The sequence below is a fragment of the Bufo bufo genome, chromosome 6 (genome assembly GCF_905171765.1).
Source record: "Bufo bufo chromosome 6, aBufBuf1.1, whole genome shotgun sequence".
NCBI lineage: Eukaryota > Metazoa > Chordata > Amphibia > Anura > Bufonidae > Bufo > Bufo bufo.
This window is the reverse complement of record NC_053394.1, coordinates 260680710-260702436: the sequence shown is the minus strand read 5'-3', so window position 1 is coordinate 260702436 and position 21727 is coordinate 260680710. Positions and strand designations below refer to the sequence as shown.

At 43.0% G+C, this 21727-nt stretch overlaps 1 protein-coding gene across 2 annotated transcripts in view; it reads left to right on the top strand.

Annotated features, from left to right (window-relative positions):
- The window catches only part of NDST2 (N-deacetylase and N-sulfotransferase 2), a 143314-nt gene that overhangs the window by 105899 nt on the left and 15688 nt on the right, over positions 1–21727 (top strand). For both annotated transcript variants that reach the window (XM_040439038.1, XM_040439039.1), the window contains exons 5-8: positions 12124–12309; positions 13106–13234; positions 20244–20426; positions 21567–21663. In XM_040439038.1, coding sequence (XP_040294972.1) covers positions 12124–12309; positions 13106–13234; positions 20244–20426; positions 21567–21663 — 595 coding nt within the window. The remainder of the gene's footprint in view (positions 1–12123; positions 12310–13105; positions 13235–20243; positions 20427–21566; positions 21664–21727) is intronic.

Sequence of the window (21727 nt, the reverse complement as noted above, 5' to 3'; positions counted from 1 at the left end):
TGCCAGGGTAACTGTGTAGAAAAATTGCTGCCACCAAACCATAGATATTGAGGTGACTTTTGTAAGAATTATGGTGTAATAAAAGCAATAACAAAGGGTAGAGATAAAATGATTACACAAGTACAAAATCCATCAACGCATTGTGTCCGTATTATAAGTGGCCTTACCATCACTCTAAATACCATATACTGTATTTTTCGCCCTATAAGACCCCCAAAAGGGGGGAAATGGCAGTGCATCTTATGGGGCAAATGCTGCCTTTTTTACTTTGCACTGATACATCGCCGGCCGCGATGTATCAGCGGGTAGGGAGGAGGGGCTGGAGGCCGGCAACTTGTGTTGGAATCGCAGAGGGGCCCGATGCAGTCACTGTTCTCTATTACACCGAGCCCCGCTCATAGCGGTATTTATTAAGTGAAATCATGGGTAAAGCTTTGTTAAGGTATAGCAATTCTCTGCAGCAGTAGCGCACGTAGTACTCCCTACAAAACTCCCGTAGCAGGCAGGCTGGCCGGCCGTTCACTCACTTCCTCATGCGCATGCTCCTCCCACTTTATGAATGGAGCAGGCGTGTGACGGAGTGAGTGACGACACGCTGCCGGCCGCCCTGCCTGCTGCGGGAGTTTCATAGTGAGTACTACGCTCGCTACTGCTGCAGAGGATTGCTATACCTTAACAAAGCTTTACCCATGACTTCACTTAATGAATACTGTCGGGGCCTGGTGTAATAGAGAACAGTGACTGCATCGGGCCCCGCCGTGATTCCAACACAAGTTGCCGGCCTCCACCGCCTGTATTTGGGGGGGTCACTATTTACACAAGGACATTGTTATGGGGGGCATCTGTGGATGACACACATATAACATAAGATGCTATAACAGTGTCATCCACAGATTCTCTTCCCCCCCCCCCCCCCATAACAGTGTCATCCACAGATCCCCCATAATAGTGTCATCCACAGACCATTAGTTCAAAAGCACACCTTTTTGGTTCAAAATATTTTTTTTCTTATTTTCCTCCTCAGCCATAAGGCTGATAGCATACATTTTCCCCTTCAGATGCCGTAGTCAAATGTGACCATGGCATTTTCGTGATCTGGAAGCGGAAGTTGTGCACTTCCGCTCCGGTAACACTGTTCCCTGACTGAGATCGGGGAACCTGTTATAGCTATGAAATAGCCCGAAGCCTCAAGCAGGCTTCGGAGCTTATTTCAGGACTATACCAATACAGGCCACTAGGTGGCAGCATTGTATTGGTATAGTGCAAATGAAGTGTTCAATGATGTCTATATTAGACATCAATGAACACAATGGGCAATGTAATGACTGCCAGTTATTGTCACCCAATGTGACCTAAAACAAAAGTTTTTACAAATATAAAAAAACAAAAAAACAAAGTTCAAATCACCCCCTTTCCTTAAAATAAAATTACTTAACCAGTAAAAAAATAAAATGAACATCATGGGCATCGCCGCGTGCGAAAATGCCCATACTATTAAAATATAACAATATTAAGGGCTTACGGCAAATAGTGTAACGGAAAAAAAAAGAAAAATGGACAATTTGCAATTTTTTGGCACTTCAACTACCCAATAATTTTTTTTTATAAAAAGTGATCAAAAAGTCGCACACTCTTCAGATCGTCCCGTACACATAACTACAAATGGTTATAGGGGTCAGAATGTGGTTATAAAATGTATATATGATTTATTTTTTCTAGTATTAAAACGCAAGAAAAATTATACAAGTGTGGTATCATTGGAAACGTACTGACCTGGAGAATTAAGATAACAGGTCAATTTTACCGCATAGTGTACAGTGTAATAAAAATTTTAAAAAAACGATCAGAATTGTTTTTTCCCAATTCTACCCCATTTGGAAAAAAAATTCTGCTTCCCACTACATGGTATGCAACCGTAAATGGCGCCATTAGAAAGTACAACTTGTCCCTCAAAAAATAAGCTCTCATAAGGCTATGTGAACGGAAAAATAAAAAAGTTAGGACTATGGGAAGGCAGGGAGTTAAAATGAAAACTCAATGTAAAAAAATGGCCCTGGCCTGAAAGGGTTAAGCTAAACAGCTGGCTTTAATCAATGGTTACATGTACCCAAAATGGTGCATTAAAAACTATAACCTGTCCTGCAAAAAATAAGCCTTCATACAGGTACAGTGGGGCAAAAATGTATTTAGTCGGCCACCAATTGTGCAAGTTCTCCCACTTAAAAAGATGAGTCCTGTAATTTTCATCAGGTATACCTCGACTATGAGAGAAAAAAATCCAGAAAATCACATTTTCAGATTTTTTTAATTTTTATTTTTTTAAAGAATTTATTTGCAAATTATGGTGGAAAATAAGTATTTGGTCAAGAACAAAAGTTCATCTCAATACTTTGTTATATACCCTTTGCTGGCAATGACAGAGGTCAAACGTTTTCTGTAAGTCTTCACAAGGTTTTCGCACACTGTTGCTGGTATTTTGGCCCATTCCTCCATGCAGATCTCCTCTAGCGCAGTGATGTTTTGGGGCTGTCGCTGGGCAACACAGACTTTCAACTCCCTCCAAAGGTTTTCTATAGGGTTGAGATCTGGAGACTGGCTAGGCCATTCCAGGACCTTGAAATGCTTCTTATGAAGCCACTCCTTTGTTGCCCGGGCGGTGTGTTTGGAATCATTGTCATGCTGAAAGACCCAGCCACGTTTCCTCTTCAATGCCCTTGCTGATGGAAGGAGGTTTTCATGGCCCTATTTATTATTTCCTTTAGGCCTCATGCACACGACCGTTGTTGTGTTCCGTTCCGCAAAATGGGGTTCCGTTGTTCCGTGATCCGTTTCAGCTTGTTTCCGTGTGTCTTCCTTTATTTTTGGAGGACCACCAGACATAAAGGAATGTAAAAAAAAAAGTCTAAGGTTTGCCTTGCAAATTATAGGAATAAAACGGACGCAGATGACAATCTTGTGTGCCTCCGTGTTTTTTTAGCGGTCCCATTGACTTAAATGGGTCCGCGAACCGTTTTCTGCCGAAATAATAGGAGAGGTTATATTTTTTTTGACTGACTGGAACCGCGGATCACGGACGCGAATGGCAAACGGTGCACTATCCGCATTTTCAACGGCTCCATATAAATGAATGGGTCCGTACCTGAAACGCTAAAATCGGCGGAACGGATGCAGAAGCAAACAACGGTCGTGTGCATGAGGCCTTACACGGATCAGTCGTCCTGGTCCCTTTGCAGAAAAACAGCCCCAAAGCATGATGTTTCCACCCACATGCTTCACAGTAGGTATGGTGTTCTTTGGATGCAACTCAGCATTCTTTCTCCACCAAACACGACGCGTTGAGTTTTTACCAAAAAGTTCTACTTTGGTTTCATCTGACCATATGACATTCTCCCAATCCTCTTCTGGATCATCCAAATACACTCTAGCAAACTTTAGACGGGCCCAGACATGTACAGGCTTAAGCAGGGGCACACGTCTGGCACTGCAGGACATGAGTCCCTGGCGGCGTAGTGTGTTACTGATGGTAGCCTTTGTTACTTTGGTCCCAGCTCTCTGCAGGTCATTCACTAGGTTCCCCCCATGTGGTTCTGGGATTTTTGCTCACCGTTCTTGTGATCATTTTGACCCCACAGGGTGAGATCTTGCGTGGAGGCCCAGATCGAGGGAGATTATCAGTGGCCTTGTATGTCTTCCATTTTCTAATAATTGCTCCCACAGTTGATTTCTTCGCACCAAGCTGATTGCCTATTGCAGATTCAGTCTTACCAGCCTGGTGCAGGTCTACAATTTTGTTTGTGTCTTTCGACAGCTCTTGGTCTTGGCCTTGGCCATAGTGGAGTTTGGAGGGTGACTGTTTGGGTCCATTCACACGTCCGCAATTTCGTTACGCATTTTGCGGAACGGAATTGCGGACCCATTCATTTCTATGGGGCAGCACTATGTGCTGCCAGGATCCGGAATTGCGGATCCGCACTTCCGGGTCCGCAATTCCGATCCCGAAAATTATAGAACATGTCCTATTCTTGTCCGCAATTGCGGACAAGAAAAGGCATTTTCTATTAAGTGCCGGCGATGTGCGCACCGCAAAATGCGGAATGCCCGTCGCCGATGTCCGTGTTTTGTGGATCCGCAAAACACACACGGACGTGTGAATGCAGCCTTTGAGGTTGTGGACAGGTGTCTTTTATACTGATAACAAGTTCAAACAGGTGCCATTAATACTGGTAACTATGGGAGGTCAAAGAAGCCTCTAAAGAAGAAGTTACAGGTCTGTGAGAGCCAGAAATCTTGCTGGTTTGTAGGTGACCAAATACTTATTTTACCGAGGAATTTACCAATTAATTAATTAGAAATCCTACAATGTGATTTCCTGTATTCTTTCCCCCCCATTCTGTCTCTCATAGTGGAAGTATACCTATGATGAAAATTACAGGACTCCTCTTTTTAAGTGGGAGAACTTGCACAATTGGTGGCTGACTAAATACTTTTTTGCCCCACTGTACATTGATGAAAAAACAAAAGTTATAGCTCTTGGAATGTTTTTTTTTGTTTGTTTGTTTTATTTGCGTGGTCACTAAGGCGTTTTTAAATCACATTTTTATGTTAAACATATTTTTTTGAGTTTTTATTTTTTCATGTCACTATATATTTTAAAAAATTTATGTAACTGCAGTTTTCACACTGGCCACTAGGTTTAATAATGGGTCATGATTTTTCCTGTTCTGGTAATTTTTCAGTAGCTATTACCACAGGCAGAATTACAATAACAAGTAACACCTCTGTATTGATAAGACAGGATCCACCATTCAGAATACGTCAGAGATCAGCAATATGCTGTACTGCAGCTGCTGTGAAACTACAACTCCCAGCATGCACTAATACTTAGCTGTTCTTGTAATTCCCATTGAAGTGAAGGGTTCTGGGAGTTGTAGTTTCAGAACAGCTGGAGTGCCGTAGGTTGCTAATCCCTTAATAGGTGATACCACAGCAGCTCATCTCCTCAAGAACCAAAAGAGAAGATCCTTATCTCTCCTGACATCAGTCAGGGGAGAGTTGGGGGAGCCCATAAGCATTAGATGACACTAGCTGACATAGGTCTGATGTATATGGCTGGGTTAAGTGTCACTCTTTCAAGTGCTCTCTGCCTCTTACACAGGGATATATTCACCCTAATAGGACGGCATCTGTGGGACTGACTGACTTGTTACATGTGCACTTGGCAGCTAAAGGCATCTGTGTCGGTCTCATGTTCATATTTGTCTGCATTGCTGAGTAATATATGCAAATGTGTCTCTAGGAGCAATGGGGGCGTTGCCATTACACCTAGAGGCTGTGCTCTCTCTGCAATAGCCACACCCCCTGCACTTTGATCGTACCAGGCAGTGTAAACATCATCACCCCTAGCCCTGTCAATCAAAGTGCAGGGGGCGGCAGTTGTAGTGTCCCACTACGTAAGGGTGGGCACTACTCAAGGGTCAATTGGGTCACGTTGTTCTCCACCTCCTGTGGAACATGGTCATGGTATTTTGTATTACATTATAATGTGTATTTTAATGTTATTTCCTGTGTACCAGGCCTGTTAGGGCGTAGTTTCTCCTCCCAAGCTGTAGAGGGAGCTAGGGAACCCCTAGTATATATAGACAGGTCCAGTCCAGGGAGGGGGTGTGTGGTCAGAAGCCAGTATTGACTTCAGCCAGGCAGGAGCTGAGGTCCAGCGTCTAACATGCAGCTAGATAGCCCAGGATCCTAACCTGCGTCCAGGAGAAGAAGTTTCCTCCTGAAGTTATCGTGCATCAAGCAAAGTACAGAGCAGTGCTAATTGTATCCAGCCAAGTAGAAAGCTGAAGGGCAGAAGTTTATTTGCAGCAAGTGGATTTATACCAGAGGAAGGTTTCCCTACCCAAGGATAAAGCCAGCTATTAGGCATTTGGGCCTTGGAGAAAGTCAGACAGGATTCTCCAGAAAGTACAGCCTGATCTGTAAGTTGATTCCCTCTGAGTTATCTTGCTACGATTCTACCTGCCATTTATGTAAAGCCTGCCTGTTACCAAATCTACTTCATATGGAACTATCTGAAGCCTGTATATAGTTGAACTGTTCAGTAAAGAGGAGTTCTAGTTCACCATAAACGTGTGTACCTCAATTATTCCTCCAACAAATCGGTGTGCCACCGTTACCGGCACTGGCGTCACGAACTGTAAGGGATCTTGCCACAGGCACGCTAAACTTTCAACACCCAGGGCACCTCACCTACCACCTTGCCTGGTCCCTATATCCAGAGTGCCCCCAGAGGATCTACGTGCCAGCCTCTTCATCACTGCTGTACGCCTGCCCAGGGTCTTCTACAAACTGTGAGTACTAAGAGCAACCCTCGTTCTGCCTATTAACCCGTGACCTCACATTCGCTCACCCTGAAGGACTGGCGTACTGCACAGTCGCAGAGAGAACTGAGCCTCTAGGTGTAATGGCAACGCCCCCATTGCTCCTAGAGGTTTATTTCCATATATTAAAACATCCATTTTCTCAGCAATGTGGCTACATATGAACATGGGACCAACACAGATGCCTTCAGCTGCCAAGTGCACATGTAACAGGTCAGCCAGGTTCATAGGTACTAATCTGCTGACAGATGCCCTTTAAGAGACCTATTCCCCTACTACATTGTTGTATTGGACCTCCACACTAGTGCGACATGCAGCACTATTTTTCCAATCAAAATAGTAGACCCCCTCGCCAAAGCTGATGGGGTCCATCGGGAATCCGGCCTGTGACAGATCTGACTATGATGGAAACCAAGACGCAAGTTTAAGGAGAGCTTTACTGAACTGTTACCTACTGAAAATATAGATTGTGCCATTTTTGTTAATGCTACGTATTAAACTGAAGATCTATCCTTCTCAACACCAAGAAGGAAAAGTTGTGGAATTATAGAAATCGCAGGATTGATAGACATGTTAATGATATGCAAATGATAACAAAATGTAAACAAAGGACTCAAAACTTCTCAATTTATTCATTATAGATTATGAGCACGCATGCCATCAATGAGGTTATTAATGGTTGTCTGAGGAATTAATTACAGAAATGACTGGCTCTCAGTGTACGAATAATGAATAACCAACCTCCAAATAACGTAATACTATTTATAAAAGACAAGTAAAAAAAAAATACTTAAAAATATATAGCTAAAAATAGCCAGATATGTAAATAATCACATTAATTCATTATGATAAAACAAAAATGACATTACAATGAATCCTATTAAAAATTATAATATTGCAGTCACTGTCCCTAAGGGTGCATTCACATCACTGTTTAGCTTTCCGTTCTTCTGATCCATCAGAAGAAGAGAATAAGTTTACTTTCACACTAGCGGTATTGAAATCCGGTATAGGGTCTCAATATGGGGAAAAAAAAACGCTTCTGTTTTGTCCTATTGCATTTTGAATGGAAAGCAATCCGTTCAGTGTGCATCAGGATGTCTTCCATTCTGTCCCTTGTACGGTATTTGACCGGACAAAAGCGGCACCGCACTACCGCACTTGCCGGACCTAGCATTAATTTCCATTGAAATGTATTCATGCCGGATCCGGTACCAAATGTTCTGGAAATTGCTCCAACGCCGGATCTGGTTTTCCGGTTTGCGCATGCGCAGTTCTTTCTAGCTTTGGCCAAATTAAATACCGGATCAGATATTCCTGATGATATCGGAAAGACCGATTTCAATGAATAAGTCTAACGGATCCGGAAAAAAAAAAGTTTGCATACGGATTTCCAGATCTGGCAGGCAGTTTCAGCAACGGCTAGTGTGAAAGTACCTAAGGCTACTTTCACACTAGCGTTTTTACTGGATTCGGCAGGGTTCAGCAAAAACGCTTCAGTCATGATAATAAAACCATCTGCATCCGTTATGAACGGATCCGGTTGTATTATCTGTAACATAGCCCAGACTGATCCGTCATGAACTCCATTGAAAGTCAATGGGGGACGGATCAGTTTTCTATTGTGCCATAGAAAATGGATCCGTCTTGCTCCGCATCCCATGACGGAAACTAAACTGCAGCATGCTGCAGTTTACTCTCCGGTATGGGAACGTAACCGAACGGAATCCATTTTGGAGCATTACGTTTTGTCACCATTGACAATGAATGGGGAGAAAACTGAAGCGTTTTTTCCGGTATTGAGACTGATTTCAATACCAGAAAATAAAAACGCTAGTGTGAAAGTAGCCTTAAAAACGGATCTCGGACGGAAATGGCTAAAACGGATGACAACTGATGCAACAGGGTCCGTATTTTTACATGATGAATGATCAGAAGAACCGAAAGATAAACGGTGATGTGAACTCAGCCTAAAACAGCCAAATGCGGTGCCCTCACAATAACCGCTATTATAATCAAATAGGTCCGCATCCGTTCCGCAATTTTGCGGAACAGGTGCACACCCATTCATTTTGAATGGGGCCGGAATGTGATATCCGCATTTCCAGATCCACACTTCCGTTCCGCAAAAAAATATAGAACATGTCCTATTCTTGTCTCCAATTGCAAACAAGAAAAGGCATTTTCTATGAGAGTGCCGGCGATGTGCGGTCTGCAGAATGTGGAACGCACATTGCCGGTGTCCTTGTTTTGCAGATCCGCAAAACACATACGGACGTATGAATGGACCCTTACTAGTTCAATCCACACATAAAGATTAGTCTGTGCTTCGGATTACCATATATTATATAATGCACAGTGAAGCACTGGAACTGTAATTGCCAACAACAGTACTTTACTATTTAATAAGCATATTAATCCTTTCCTCACAATTGTGCCACAAGGGAAAATATGTCCCGCTGGGACAGCGTATTTCGTCATCCTCAATAGTGATCCCAGATTTTACTGTGTACATTGTACCATAATCTGCTACACGTAATGTAGATAAATGTATAGCGGTAGACTGTGTCTCACCAAACTTTGCAGGCACACTTGCTTTCGATCTGCGGTGTATCTGCTCCTCTGGAGCGAACGCCTCATGCGTTCGCTGCCTGTAGTATAGGACGCCAATCCCTTGTGGCATCAAGCTCTATATTGCTTATGTGTGGGTCGTGTATTTTAATTCCATAGAAGAACAGCTGCATGAACAACATGAAGCCTTGTGTTGTCCTTTGAGAAACGGCCCTGGGACACTTTGGAGAAATGGACATACTACTGGTTCCACAACCAAAACAATGTAACGCCAATCTGTTAGCGTAAACAAAGTGAAAACGAAAGGATTCCGGTGATCATACATTAGGCCGTCCCACACCATAATCCCAGGCGTAAGGCCGGTGTGATGTTTCCTTGTGAAGGCCTCTTCATGGCGTTGCCATTTAAGATTGGTGCCGTAAAGTCAATAGAACACCTGTAGCTGGACATCTGGCTCGTAGCCCAATGATGTGTAAATGACTTCTAATGCTTTGTGTAGACGCTGCTTGCCGCTATAAGTTTGGAATATGACAACCAATTTAATTTGCAGTACAAAATGGATCACTACGCGCCATTCTTTTAATCGGACAATCTGTGCGTGCAGAGATTCGCCTCTGTGCACCTCTTGCTGTCATTCCAGTTCATGGTCCTTCTTTGAACCATCAGGACACACGACGTTGAACAGTGCTGACTTCTCGGCCTAGGCTCATAGTGATGTGCTGGAGTAATAAACCAAAGTCTCTCATTTCAAGGATTCTGCCCCTCTCTGTCTAACGGAAGGCATCACACAATCATCCCACACAACTTGATCCATTTTTTGAGTTTTCATGTGGCTTAAAACAAATTCTGGCTTTTATGCCCCTCCCACTTGCCACAGATTGGAGCTAGGTGCTTGAAAATATGATCCTCTACAGATCTTAGCGACACCTGCTACTTCCTTGATTTTGCATAACTTTCCGGCTTGCATTTTCAATGATTTTAGAGAATGAGCACTCTTCAGAATTTACTTCATTATATAATTATTATTCGTTCCACCACTGATTGTTGCAGCTTTATCCCATTCAAATGAAAGTGCCATGCACCACTGCTGCGAAGAGTACAGCATTATGCGGTATTGGACAGTGTTCGGACCAATGTAAATTATGAAGAGGATTGAGCGCTAGCCCAGGGGACCCAGTCCCTTTAAATAGCTGATCGCCAGGTAGCAGAGAGTCAGGCTTCTGCTAATCTAATATTGATGGCCATCAACTTTAAAAGACTCAAACCCCTTAAATTCTTGTGACCTGTGGTCTTGTGGCAAATGTGTGACCAGCTTGATTTCATTCCGAGCTAATATGGGTCGTACAAGAAGGATAAAAGGAAGGAAAACAATTGTGCGGGCAATTAATTCTGACAAAGATGTGTGAGAAGTCTGTTCTGTGCCAGCAGGCTTCAGTACACATCCTCTGACTACTGATGTGGAACATTAATAAAGACAGACCTGGCCCTAGTGAGCCGTGACCACACATGTGAAACTTCAGGTCTTACCCATATTAGTCACTGCGGGACTGACAGAAGTACGCTTGCATAAAGTAACCTAGTGCTCGCCTCCCATTTTTCTCTGGTACTCGAGCCTCTGTGCAGTAGTAAAGGTCTGTCTCCGAGCAGCTACGAGGCAGAGCTGGCAGCCTTTATTAGCTTGCACATTGGCAGCCCTCGCATTTGTAGTACGTTGTTGACCTCGAATGGCCTTTCATGTAGTTGGTCTTTTCTTTGTCTCATTATAATGGTAAGCGTTAACTCAAAAATCTGCCAAGCCAGCCTGGCCGTATCTAGTTACAGTGGTAAAAGAAGAGCGGCAGCTGTAAGGTCGAGCATCCTTTACCTGCACATAGGGATACGGCATTTCTTTAGTGTTGTGTATTGTCTGCCCTAAAACAGTGACCCAACTCTCTTCCTTCCATAGTTCACCTATTTGAGTGTGAGCTATTTTTATGTATGTTATATGTTGATATGATGGATAATAATATAAAGCCAGTTTTTTCACTTTCTCTTATGACTCCATTAATATTTGTAATGATGTAAATGTGAATCCAACTCTTGGAACAATTTTTTTTAGACCATCCAGAACTTCCCGACCTCCCTCCTATATCTGCATGCTTGGCCAGGTGTTCTCAATGCGTGTAGAGGAGGAAGCCGCTTCCAGACACCCTTGCTTGTCTCACTTGAGAACAGAGGGATCGGGCAGATCAAGATCTGCTGTCAAGGAGAATCAATACTCATTAGATGGTCGACTTGTCCCACCAAAATCGGTGGGCTTGGCCAATATTCATCTAATGTGTATGACCACAACTATGCACCTTAAATGGGTTGGCCAGTCAATACCTGATTAATGTTTTATACATGCAATTTTAAAGGGAATCTGTCACCTCCAGCAAATCTTAGTAAGTACAATAATACATGTATAGAACACCTGCCACTGACTAAAGATCAGTAATTTGGATGTTGCTACACACCTCCATTCCCCCTCTGTGCACCCATTAATGGAACGCACATAATGGAGAAGACTCCAGAAGAAGTCCTCTCTATGCATTGTACGGCTGGTTCTTGGGCACGTAGTGGGGGTGAGTATCGACAATGACTGATCTGGAGTCAGGGGCATATATTCTGTACACGTATTATCATAGTTACTAGGGCTTGCCAGTAACTGATTGTATAGCGTACCCCATCTCTGAAGATGAAGATCCCTGCTGCCTTAGTATTGGCCATGTCAACACGTTCATGAGACCCAAGATGGCGGAAGCCAAGTGACTTGTTCATGTGACCACTTACTTGGGCTGTTTCTGGCTTTGTTCGCTACGATGCAGGCGCTTAATCGTAACTGGATACGTCCTGCGCATATCCAGGCAGTAGAATCCTCTCTGGACATGTCCGCTTATCATTCAGCTCTTGCGCTATAGTGGAGGAAGCCAGAAACAGCCCAAGGAGGTGATCACGTGAAGGTTTGCTGTGTTGGGGCAGCTGTCAGTTTCAGAGCTGAGGTACAGTTCACAATCGGTTATTTTAGGCATAGGTTGGCCAACCCCTTTAGCTCATTTTTGCAGTGGTCATAAAATGATTTGTTCTCTTGGTTTAATTTAGTTCTATTTCCCTCCCGCTTCCTTACCAATCTGCTATACCGTTGGATTTTTAGGAACATGGTATCCCCATAGACTTGGGATATGCGGTGGCACCCCATCATTCTGGAGTTTACCCTGTACATAGTCAACTTTATGAAGCTTGGCAATCTGTCTGGAACATCCACGTCACCAGCACAGAGGAATACCCTCACTTGAGACCTGCCCGCCACCGGAGAGGATTTGTCCACAACAACATCATGGTGAGAAACTCCCCTTTGTGAGTTGCATGGGGTGGGACGGAGGTAACTGCAATTGTTGATCCATTTATCTCTAATCATGTCCGCATGTAGTGAAATAATCCTCTGAATGTATAGAAAAAAATGTGAAACCGCCGACATAGAGATACATTATACACTATATAATATACACAGCGGATTTCACTGCAAAATCTGCATTTTTTTGCATGTGGATTTTATTGTGGCTTTGCCTTGAATTTCGCCTTATGCATTGGTGAAATCTGAAGTTGAATATCGGCATGAAGCATTGACATGCCACAACCTGAAGGTCTTCCCTGCACATCCATTTGTACCTGGTTATTTTTCTGCTCCATATGTATTACACTGCTGAATTTTTTCCGCCTACACATCTGGGCGGAAAATCTGCAGCGTTATCACTGTGTGTGGACGCAGCCTTATGGTGTGTTATGGGTTATCCCATGATTAATGCAAATAATGAAAATCAAACAGCATGTAGAGTCTGGCTTTCTTTTTCTATCAAAGCTAGAACCAGCCCTGTATGTCGCATGGATCCAGTCTCGTCCCCGCCCCATTCAATTCTCTAATTGCTCTGCTAGATTTTTTTCAGGGTGGCAGCACAGGAGCATGCCCTTTCTGCTGCAGCTCTCTACCTATGACTGTCACAGCTTCTAAATGTAGACAGGCTGCTGACAGTTGAAGGATAGAACTGAGCGCGTGCGACCACCTCAGTGAGATGAACAGAGTGTTATAGCCATAAAAAGTATAACTAGTAAGCTACTGCAATCTATTTTGCCTCAAGGTTTTACCCCGACAGACGTGTGGACTTTTCACTCATACTATATTCTACAATGAGTATCCGGGAGGTTCGAAAGAGCTTGACAAGTCCATCCGCGGTGGTGAACTGTTCCTGACTGTTCTGTTGAACCCGGTAAGAGCTAACATGCATATACTTACATATTGCAACATGGTTTACTTCGTTAAGAATCTGTATGTCCTTTTAATTAAAAAAAATAAATAAATCCAAACATCTATTGATTTACGTCTGGGAAGAGATGGTGGGCTGCTTCACTTAACTGGTGTGCCATCACCCTGGGTACATTGGTAATATTAGTGGTAACTCCGCTCCAAGAGACGCTCTCCATCGTCTGATAACTTTCAATATTCCTGGATAATCGCCGGTTTTGTCACCAGTACTTAAGCACTGGATAGATATGTGTATTGGTGTAATGAGTTTAATGGTGGCTCCGGCCTTCTTCCGACTACTTCATAAATCTCTGAACCTCTTCATGATCCTCAAAGTTATCTGTTTTAATGTACTTTTCACCGTTTGAAGGAATGGACGATGTACTATTGCAGTTCTTCATGTTTGGATTTCCATACTAACTTTGCCCTCTGAATTTGGACCCTATGATCAGAAGTCTCTCCATGTGGTCCTTCCATGTCATGACGGCCCTTTATACTCTTGTTTTGCAATTATGAACAGGTTTATCTACCAGAATGTACCCTGCAGATCTGGGCATGTGCCACACTATGGCATAACATGACCACACCATGGGTTTATACAGTATGTGTATTAGGAAGTTAGGCTTGGACCAGGCATGGAAAGAAATGTGATTACAGGAATGCATGCATCTAAGTAAAAATTCCCAGGTTCTCTTCCTTATGGAGGAGTACGTATACAGAAAGTCAATGAGGGACATTTATCAAGACTGGCATTCCCATATGCCAGTCTCGATCCCTCTGCACCAGAGTGAGATGCACCTAATTGATTAGCAAGCATATTCCTCTTAATAAATGAGTGGCACCTCTCGCAGTCTGTGCACCAGAAACTGAAGTCTGCTCCAGCTAGGAGCTAGCGCAGACTTAAGCTATAACTTGTATCGTCGGGAATCCTGGCTGGGTATGTATGTAAGTATCGTCGGGAATCCTGGCTGGGTATGTATGTAAGTATCGTCGGGAATCCTGGCTGGGTATGTATGTCAGTATCGTCGGGAATCCTGTCTGGGTATGTATGTCAGTATCGTCGGGAATCCTGGCTGGGTATGTATGTCAGTATCGTCGGGAATCCTGGCTGGGTATGTATGTCAGTATCGTCGGGAATCCCGGCTGGGTATGTATGTCAGTATCGTCGGGAATCCTGGCTGGGTATGTATGTCAGTATCGTCGGGAATCCTGGCTGGGTATGTATGTCAGTATCGTCGGGAATCCTGGCTGGGTATGTATGTCAGTATCGTCGGGAATCCTGGCTGGGTATGTATGTCAGTATCGTCGGGAATCCTGGCTGGGTATGTATGTCAGTATCGTCGGGAATCCTGGCTGGGTATGTATGTCAGTATCTTCGGGAATCCTGGCTGGGTATGTATGTCAGTATCGTCGGGAATCCTGGCTGGGTATGTATGTCAGTATCGTCGGGAATCCTGGCTGGGTATGTATGTCAGTATCGTCGGGAATCCTGGCTGGGTATGTATGTCAGTATCGTCGGGAATACTGGCTGGGTATGTATGTCAGTATCGTCGGGAATCCTGGCTGGGTATGTATGTCAGTATCGTCGGGAATCCTGGCTGGGTATGTATGTCAGTATCGTCGGGAATCCTGGCTGGGTATGTATGTCAGTATCGTCGGGAATCCTGGCTGGGTATGTATGTCAGTATCGTCGGGAATCCTGGCTGGGTATGTATGTCAGTATCGTCGGGAATCCTGGCTGGGTATGTATGTCAGTATCGTCGGGAATCCTGGCTGGGTATGTATGTCAGTATCGTCGGGAATCCTGGCTGGGTATGTATGTCAGTATCGTCGGGAATCCTGGCTGGGTATGTATGTCAGTATCGTCGGGAATCCTGGCTGGGTATGTATGTCAGTATCGTCGGGAATCCTGGCTGGGTATGTATGTAATTTTTTTATAATAAAAAAAAAAAGAAAGAAAAAGAGTACCAATGTAAACATTTAATAGTTAAGTGGAGAATTAATAAGACTCTTCTCTAGTTTATATATTTAAATGGTAAAATTTGCACTGGGCATTCAGGGACTGATGGAAATGGGAATGCAGTCTTTTCTGAGTGATTATTTGGAGTGGTTTGGCTTTGCTCCCAGTCCATCCTCCTGTAATCCACAGCCATTCCCGCCAGTGACATGAGGACAGGTAGACCGAATGAGGTTAAAAGTTCATGTCCCGGTGATGTGTAGCCCTCCACAGCTTGTTGGTCTCTTCTAGTCTTCTCTTTCATATCAGACAATTGCAGTTCTTTTTGAGTCTTTTTATTATTATTATTCCTTTAAGCTGGCATTCGATAATCTAGAAATGTGATCTCATGGCACTTGTTTCCAGCACAGACTTAAATAAGGATTTACTGTAGCATTTGAAGAGTCAGAAGACTGAACAAAGAAGCAAATACTAGACTCAACTACAATAATTAATAAAATGGGTGATGTAAATTTAGTGTTAGCATTTCGTTCTCCTCCCTCCCAGCCTTACTGAATATCTATGGCTTTCCAGTGGTACAGAATATCCTGTAATCTGGTACTCATTAGGTCCATTTAGGCCAGTTTAAAGGAATTTTACTGCATCAGTGAACCACACGTGATGTAATAAACCAATTAGACTTTCAAGTTAGCATTTAATATTCCTAAACTAGAAGGCTAATAAAATGTATTTTTTTTATTTTTGTTTAAATAAGTCCAAAAAGTCACAGAAGCCAGGATTCTGGAGGGCAGGACATGATAAATCACCCTTGAGACCCTTGTTGGCAGGGAAAAGCAGGACTCTATGTATTATACCTCTGAACCCTGAGAAATGTTTTGATCCAATATGCACTTCAGAATGCTCTGGTCTAGATACCAGGCTCAAGTGTAGACCTCGTAGAGAGAATTGAAGGATTGTTTTCTGCCACGGGCTAGGAAAGCTGCAGGAGAATATGAAAGTGAAGGCTGTAATCAAGACAAGAACAGGAAAGTAATGGTTGTTTGTGTGAATGATGTCTCTTCACACCTTCATTGCACTGTTTCCACAGTTACTGGAGAGCGTCTCGCGGCACGTACAGCCGCAAGGAAACGTGTTTTTAAGTAAGCATATATCACACACTACATACCCACTTAATGGCAGTCATAGAACCCCCTGATATAATATTATTTATTATTATTATTATTATTATTATTATTACTACTACAGAAGGACCCGTAACAGTGAACTCCACAGCCTCCCCACCCCTTAACACTCACAACCCCCCCCCCCCACAGTGCCTAGCCTTCTTAAAATTGAACCACCTCCACAGCAGCCCGCCCCTTTAACAATGAGTTTCACAGCACCCCACTCCCTTGACAGTGACCTCCTCAGGGGCCCGCCCCCTTATGTGACCTCCTCAGGGGCCCGCCCCTTTAATAGTGGCCCCGGCCCCCTTAAGGGTGACTTTCGCAGCGCCTTGCCCCTATAAGGCTAGGGCTACATGACTACATGTGTTGCACCAGTGTCGCGCAACAATTTTTATAATAGGCTATGGTATCGCACTGTGATATGCTGTGACTGCGACATGACAGTTGTCAAAAAATCCATCCAAGATGGATGCGTGTAAAAGTGTAGTTGTGCCCTATGTGTCGTGCAGCCATAGCCTAAAGACGACCTACAGCAGTGAAGAAAAATGACTGGGTTGTTATGGAAACCTGGAGTAAAACTGTGTATGTGGAGACTAAGCGACTGCAAGCTTCTATTGGCTGATGAGGGACATGTGACCGTGTGTATGGCAGTTGGGATATGAAGAGAGAGACTTGCAGGCTTGTATTGGCTAATGCAGGTCATTTTTTGGGAATATCTCGAACGGTACATCCTAAAGAGCGGAGACAAGCAAAATATTAGTTTTCACAAAGTTTGCTGCTAAACTGCTTTTAGATCTTTGTTTCAGTTGTTTCTGTGATGTAGTGAAATATAATTACTCGCACTTCATACGTTTCAAAGGCTTTTATCGACAATTACATGACATTTATGCAAAGAGTCAGTATTTGCAATGTTGGCCCTACTTTTTCAGGACCTCTGCAATTCGACTGGGCATGCTCTCAATCAACTTCTGGGCCAATTCCTGACTGATAGCCACCCATTCTTTCATAATCACTTCTTGGAATTTGTCAGAATTAGTGGGTTTTTGTTTGTCCACAAGTTCTCAATGGGATTAAGATCTGGGGAGTTTCCAGGCCATGGACCCAAAATGTCAATGTTCTGGTCCCCGAGCCACTTAGTTATCACTTTTGCCTTATGGCACGGTGCTCCATCGTGCTGGAAAATGCATTGTTCTTCACCAAACTGTTGTTGGATTGTTGGAAGAAGTTGCTGTTGGAGGGTGTTTTGGTACCATTCTTTATTCATGGCTGTGTTTTTGGGCAAAATTGTGAGTGAGCCCACTCCCTTGGATGAGAAGCAACCCCACACATGAATGGTCTCAGGATGCTTTACTGTTGGCATGACACAGGACTGATGGTAGCACTCACCTTTTCTTCTCTGGACAAGCCTTTTTCCAGATGCCCCAAACAATCGGAAAGAGGCTTCATCGGAGAATATGACTTTGCCCCAGTCCTCAGCAGTCCATTCACCATACTTTCTGCAGAAGATCAATCTGTCCCTGATGTTTTTTTTGGAGAGAAGTGGCTTCTTTGCTGCCCTTCTTGACACCAGGCCATCTTCCAAAAGTCTTCGCCTCACTGTGCGTGCAGATGCGCTCACACCTGCCTGCTGCCATTCCTGAGCAAGCTCTGCACTGGTGGCACTCCGATCCCGCAGCTGAATCCTCTTTAGGAGACGATCCTGGCGCTTGCTGGACTTTCTTGGACGCCCTGAAGCCTTCTTAACAAGAATTGAACCGCTTTCCTTGAAGTTCTTGATGATCCTATAAATTGTTGATTGAGGTGCAATCTTAGTAGCCACAATATCCTTGCCTGTGAAGCCATTTTTATGCAACGCAATGATGGCTGCACACGTTTCTTTGCAGGTCACCATGGTTAACAATGGAAGAACAATGATTTTAAGCATCACCCTCCTTTTAACATGTCAAGTCTGCCATTTTAACCCAATCAACCTGACATAATGATCTCCAGCCTTGTGCTCGTCAACATTCTCACCTGAGTTAACAAGACGATTACTGAAATGATCTCAGCAGGTCCTTTTAATGACAGCAATGAAATGCAGTGGAAAGTTTTTTTGGGGATTAAGTTAATTTTCATGGCAAAGAAGGACTATGCAATTCATCTGATCACTCTTCATAACATTTTGGAGTATATGCAAATTGCTATTATAAAAACTTAAGCAGCAACTTTTCCAATTCCCAATATTTATGTAATTCTCAAAACTTTTGGCCACGACTGTACACACATGCATATAATATATATACATACATGGAGAGAGAATTTGGCGGCTCGCTTGAGAAAGGGGTGTGTGTGTGTATGTATATATATGTATATATATGTGTATATATGTGTGTGTGTATATGTGTGTGTATGTATATATATATATATATATATATATATATATATGTGTATATATAATATATATATATATATATATATATATATATATAATCCATGAAGAAAATCTGGCAACACTCCCTTCAAAACTGGTATAGGGTGCCCGCGGAGGTCCCTCGATTCAGGACGGAAGACAATGAAGAAAATCCGCAGCACTCCTTGAAAAATAAAATGTGCTCTTTATTCACACATAACAATGTTGACAATGTTTCGGTTCTCTCACAGAACCTTTCCTGACTTGAGAAAGGTTCTGTGAGAGAACCGAAACATTGTCAACATTGTTATGTGTGAATAAAGAGCACATTTTATTTTTCAAGGAGTGCTGCGGATTTTCTTCATTATATATACATACATCTTTATAGAGACAAGTCATCATTTTTGTGTGTTTTTTCTTCTGGTTTTGGGGTTATTTTTAAGGGAAGAATATAAAATAAGTGTAATAGTGATTTATTCCAGTTTTTACACTGGCCACCAGTGCCTCCTGTTTTCTTCTTCTCACTTGTGCTTTGCTGTGTAGACTCGCACAGAGTCAGCAGAGGGTGGGGGGCTTAAAGGGGTTGTCCGGTTTCTTCAATGCACTGCTGAGGCCGGTAATTGGCTGCAGCGGTCACTTGTCAACGTGAGGTCATTGCTTCAGCCCTGTTAACAGAACCCAGCTGTTAGAACTGGAGCAAGGGCCAGGTAAGTAAAGAGAACTTCTTTTTTTGCAAGTGGATCCCCCGTGTTGTCTCGTTTCCTCCTGCACTGTTGCAGGCCTAAATGAGGTGGCATCACGTATCTCCCCTGTCGCTCTTTGGTGGAGAGGCCTGGAGACTCCTAAGCCATGATATTTCTGTCCGCTCCCTATCACTGCTGCTGCTGTAAAGCGAACACACCCTGCTGAAGGAAATGTTCGGCAATATGTCCGTCCACATGAAAGTTTACAAAAATAAATTACTAGAACATTATTTCTCTTTTACAGATTTAATAAAAGGACAGTTAAATACATGGGAATTTTTATTTAAGACATGGAGACTTTAGTTTGCATTTCAGCATTGTTGAATAGTTTGGATTCCATAATGGGTTACAGTGTATCCTAGTGCAAGCCGTGGTCTCTGAAGAGAGAACTTGGATGCACAAGTAGAGCAGAGCGCAGGCACCCCCCATCCTTCTCCACTGAAATATTCAGCACAGCGCCATGGCGAGGTCATGAAATATTCACCGGTTCTAGTTCTGTAATGTCATGTTAATGTCAAAAAAGACTTCTGTACATCACATGGATGTGAATTCTAACCAGAAAATTGGACCTAGGTCTGAAATCCCGCAGCACCTCGCCCTCTATACCGTCGTCTTATCTCTCTGCGTGGCGCATTAATAATAGATGTGTGTTTATACAGCCAAGTGCTCTACTTAGGAGAGTTAACCTAGATGGCATTCCCTGTGTGCGTCTGTTACAGATCAGCATCTTCATGACACATCTTTCTAACTACGGCAATGATCGCCTGGGGCTTTACACATTTGAAAGCCTAGTAAAGTTTGTGCAGTGCTGGACCAACCTCAGACTACAGACTCTGCCACCCGTCCACCTTGCAAAGAGATATTTTGAGATCTTCCCCCAAGAGAAGAACCCGCTGTGGCAGGTAAGTGTATTCACGGATTATGTAACACTCAGACATGTCATGATGATTACATACCAATTCGTATCCGCCTCACTCCAAAGGTTTTAGAGGGAATGAAGGATGTTCTATTTCTCCTGTGCTTTCAGCCAGTGGAGGTATATACAAAAGATAAATCCCAGCAGCTGTGTCTTTCAAATAAGCTTCTTTTTTATTATTTCTTCATAAAGCAGAAAGTCCTACAACCAGGACGCGTTTCGGCATGCAAGCCTTTTTCAACAGGAGTGGAGGTATATGGTTATACTGTGCCATACTGTCTCTTGTTTTTACCTAGTAATGAAATCCAGAGATTGCAAAATGGAAGACCCGTATCTTCACTTTAAGTGAACCTTTTAAGCTCTTATAAATGGGAATGTATAAGAGAGGAACGGCATGATGAAGAGTTATAAAAAGATACTATATTCTGCTTGGAAATTTATGAATTAACTCCTTAACGCATTATCCCATACATGTATCCGATCGGAGCCCCAGCAGTGAAATCGCGGGGCTCCGATCGGTTGCCATGGCAGCCTGGACACTGCTGAAGGCTTTCAGGCCTGCCATGGTAATCTCCATGCTGAACTATGCACAATGGAAAGTGTAAAAATCCTATTCCCCCTAATAGAGATCGTAGGGTAAATAGGAGAACGGATCAAACGATCCTATGTACTAGACCCCTAAAAAAAAAAAAAAAAAAAGTTTTAAGAAAATTCACGAAGTTTAAATCACCCGCCTTTTCAAATTTTACATATAAAAATATATAAGCATTAAAAAAATAAACATATAAATGTTTTTTTAAATTTCTTGTGTGATGAACGCCGGAACAGGAGAAAAAAAAATATGAAAAACACGAGATTTGCCAAAATAAAAAATATTTGAATAACTGATACAAAAAGGCGTACGTACCATAAAAATGGTAAATTAAAAGGTGGCTTTAAAAATGGTAAATTAAAAGGTGGCTTTAAAAATAAAGTTATGGCTATTGCAACGTGGGGAAAAAATTATCCAAAATGAAAAATGGCCCAGTCTTTAAGGGGTTAATTGACAACTGCGTGCCACCCAATTGTGTGTCCTGCACAGCAAACTTCACTTTAAGCAACCAATGCATATTGTCTCTTATCCCAGAACCCATGTGGCGACAAGAGGCATAAGGACATCTGGTCAAAGGAGAAGACGTGTGACAGGTTGCCCAAGTTTCTTGTTGTTGGGCCCCAAAAGACTGGTAAGTGTACTGGTAATTTCCATTTATTTAATCCTGAGAAAAAGATTACTGGTCAGCCGATTCC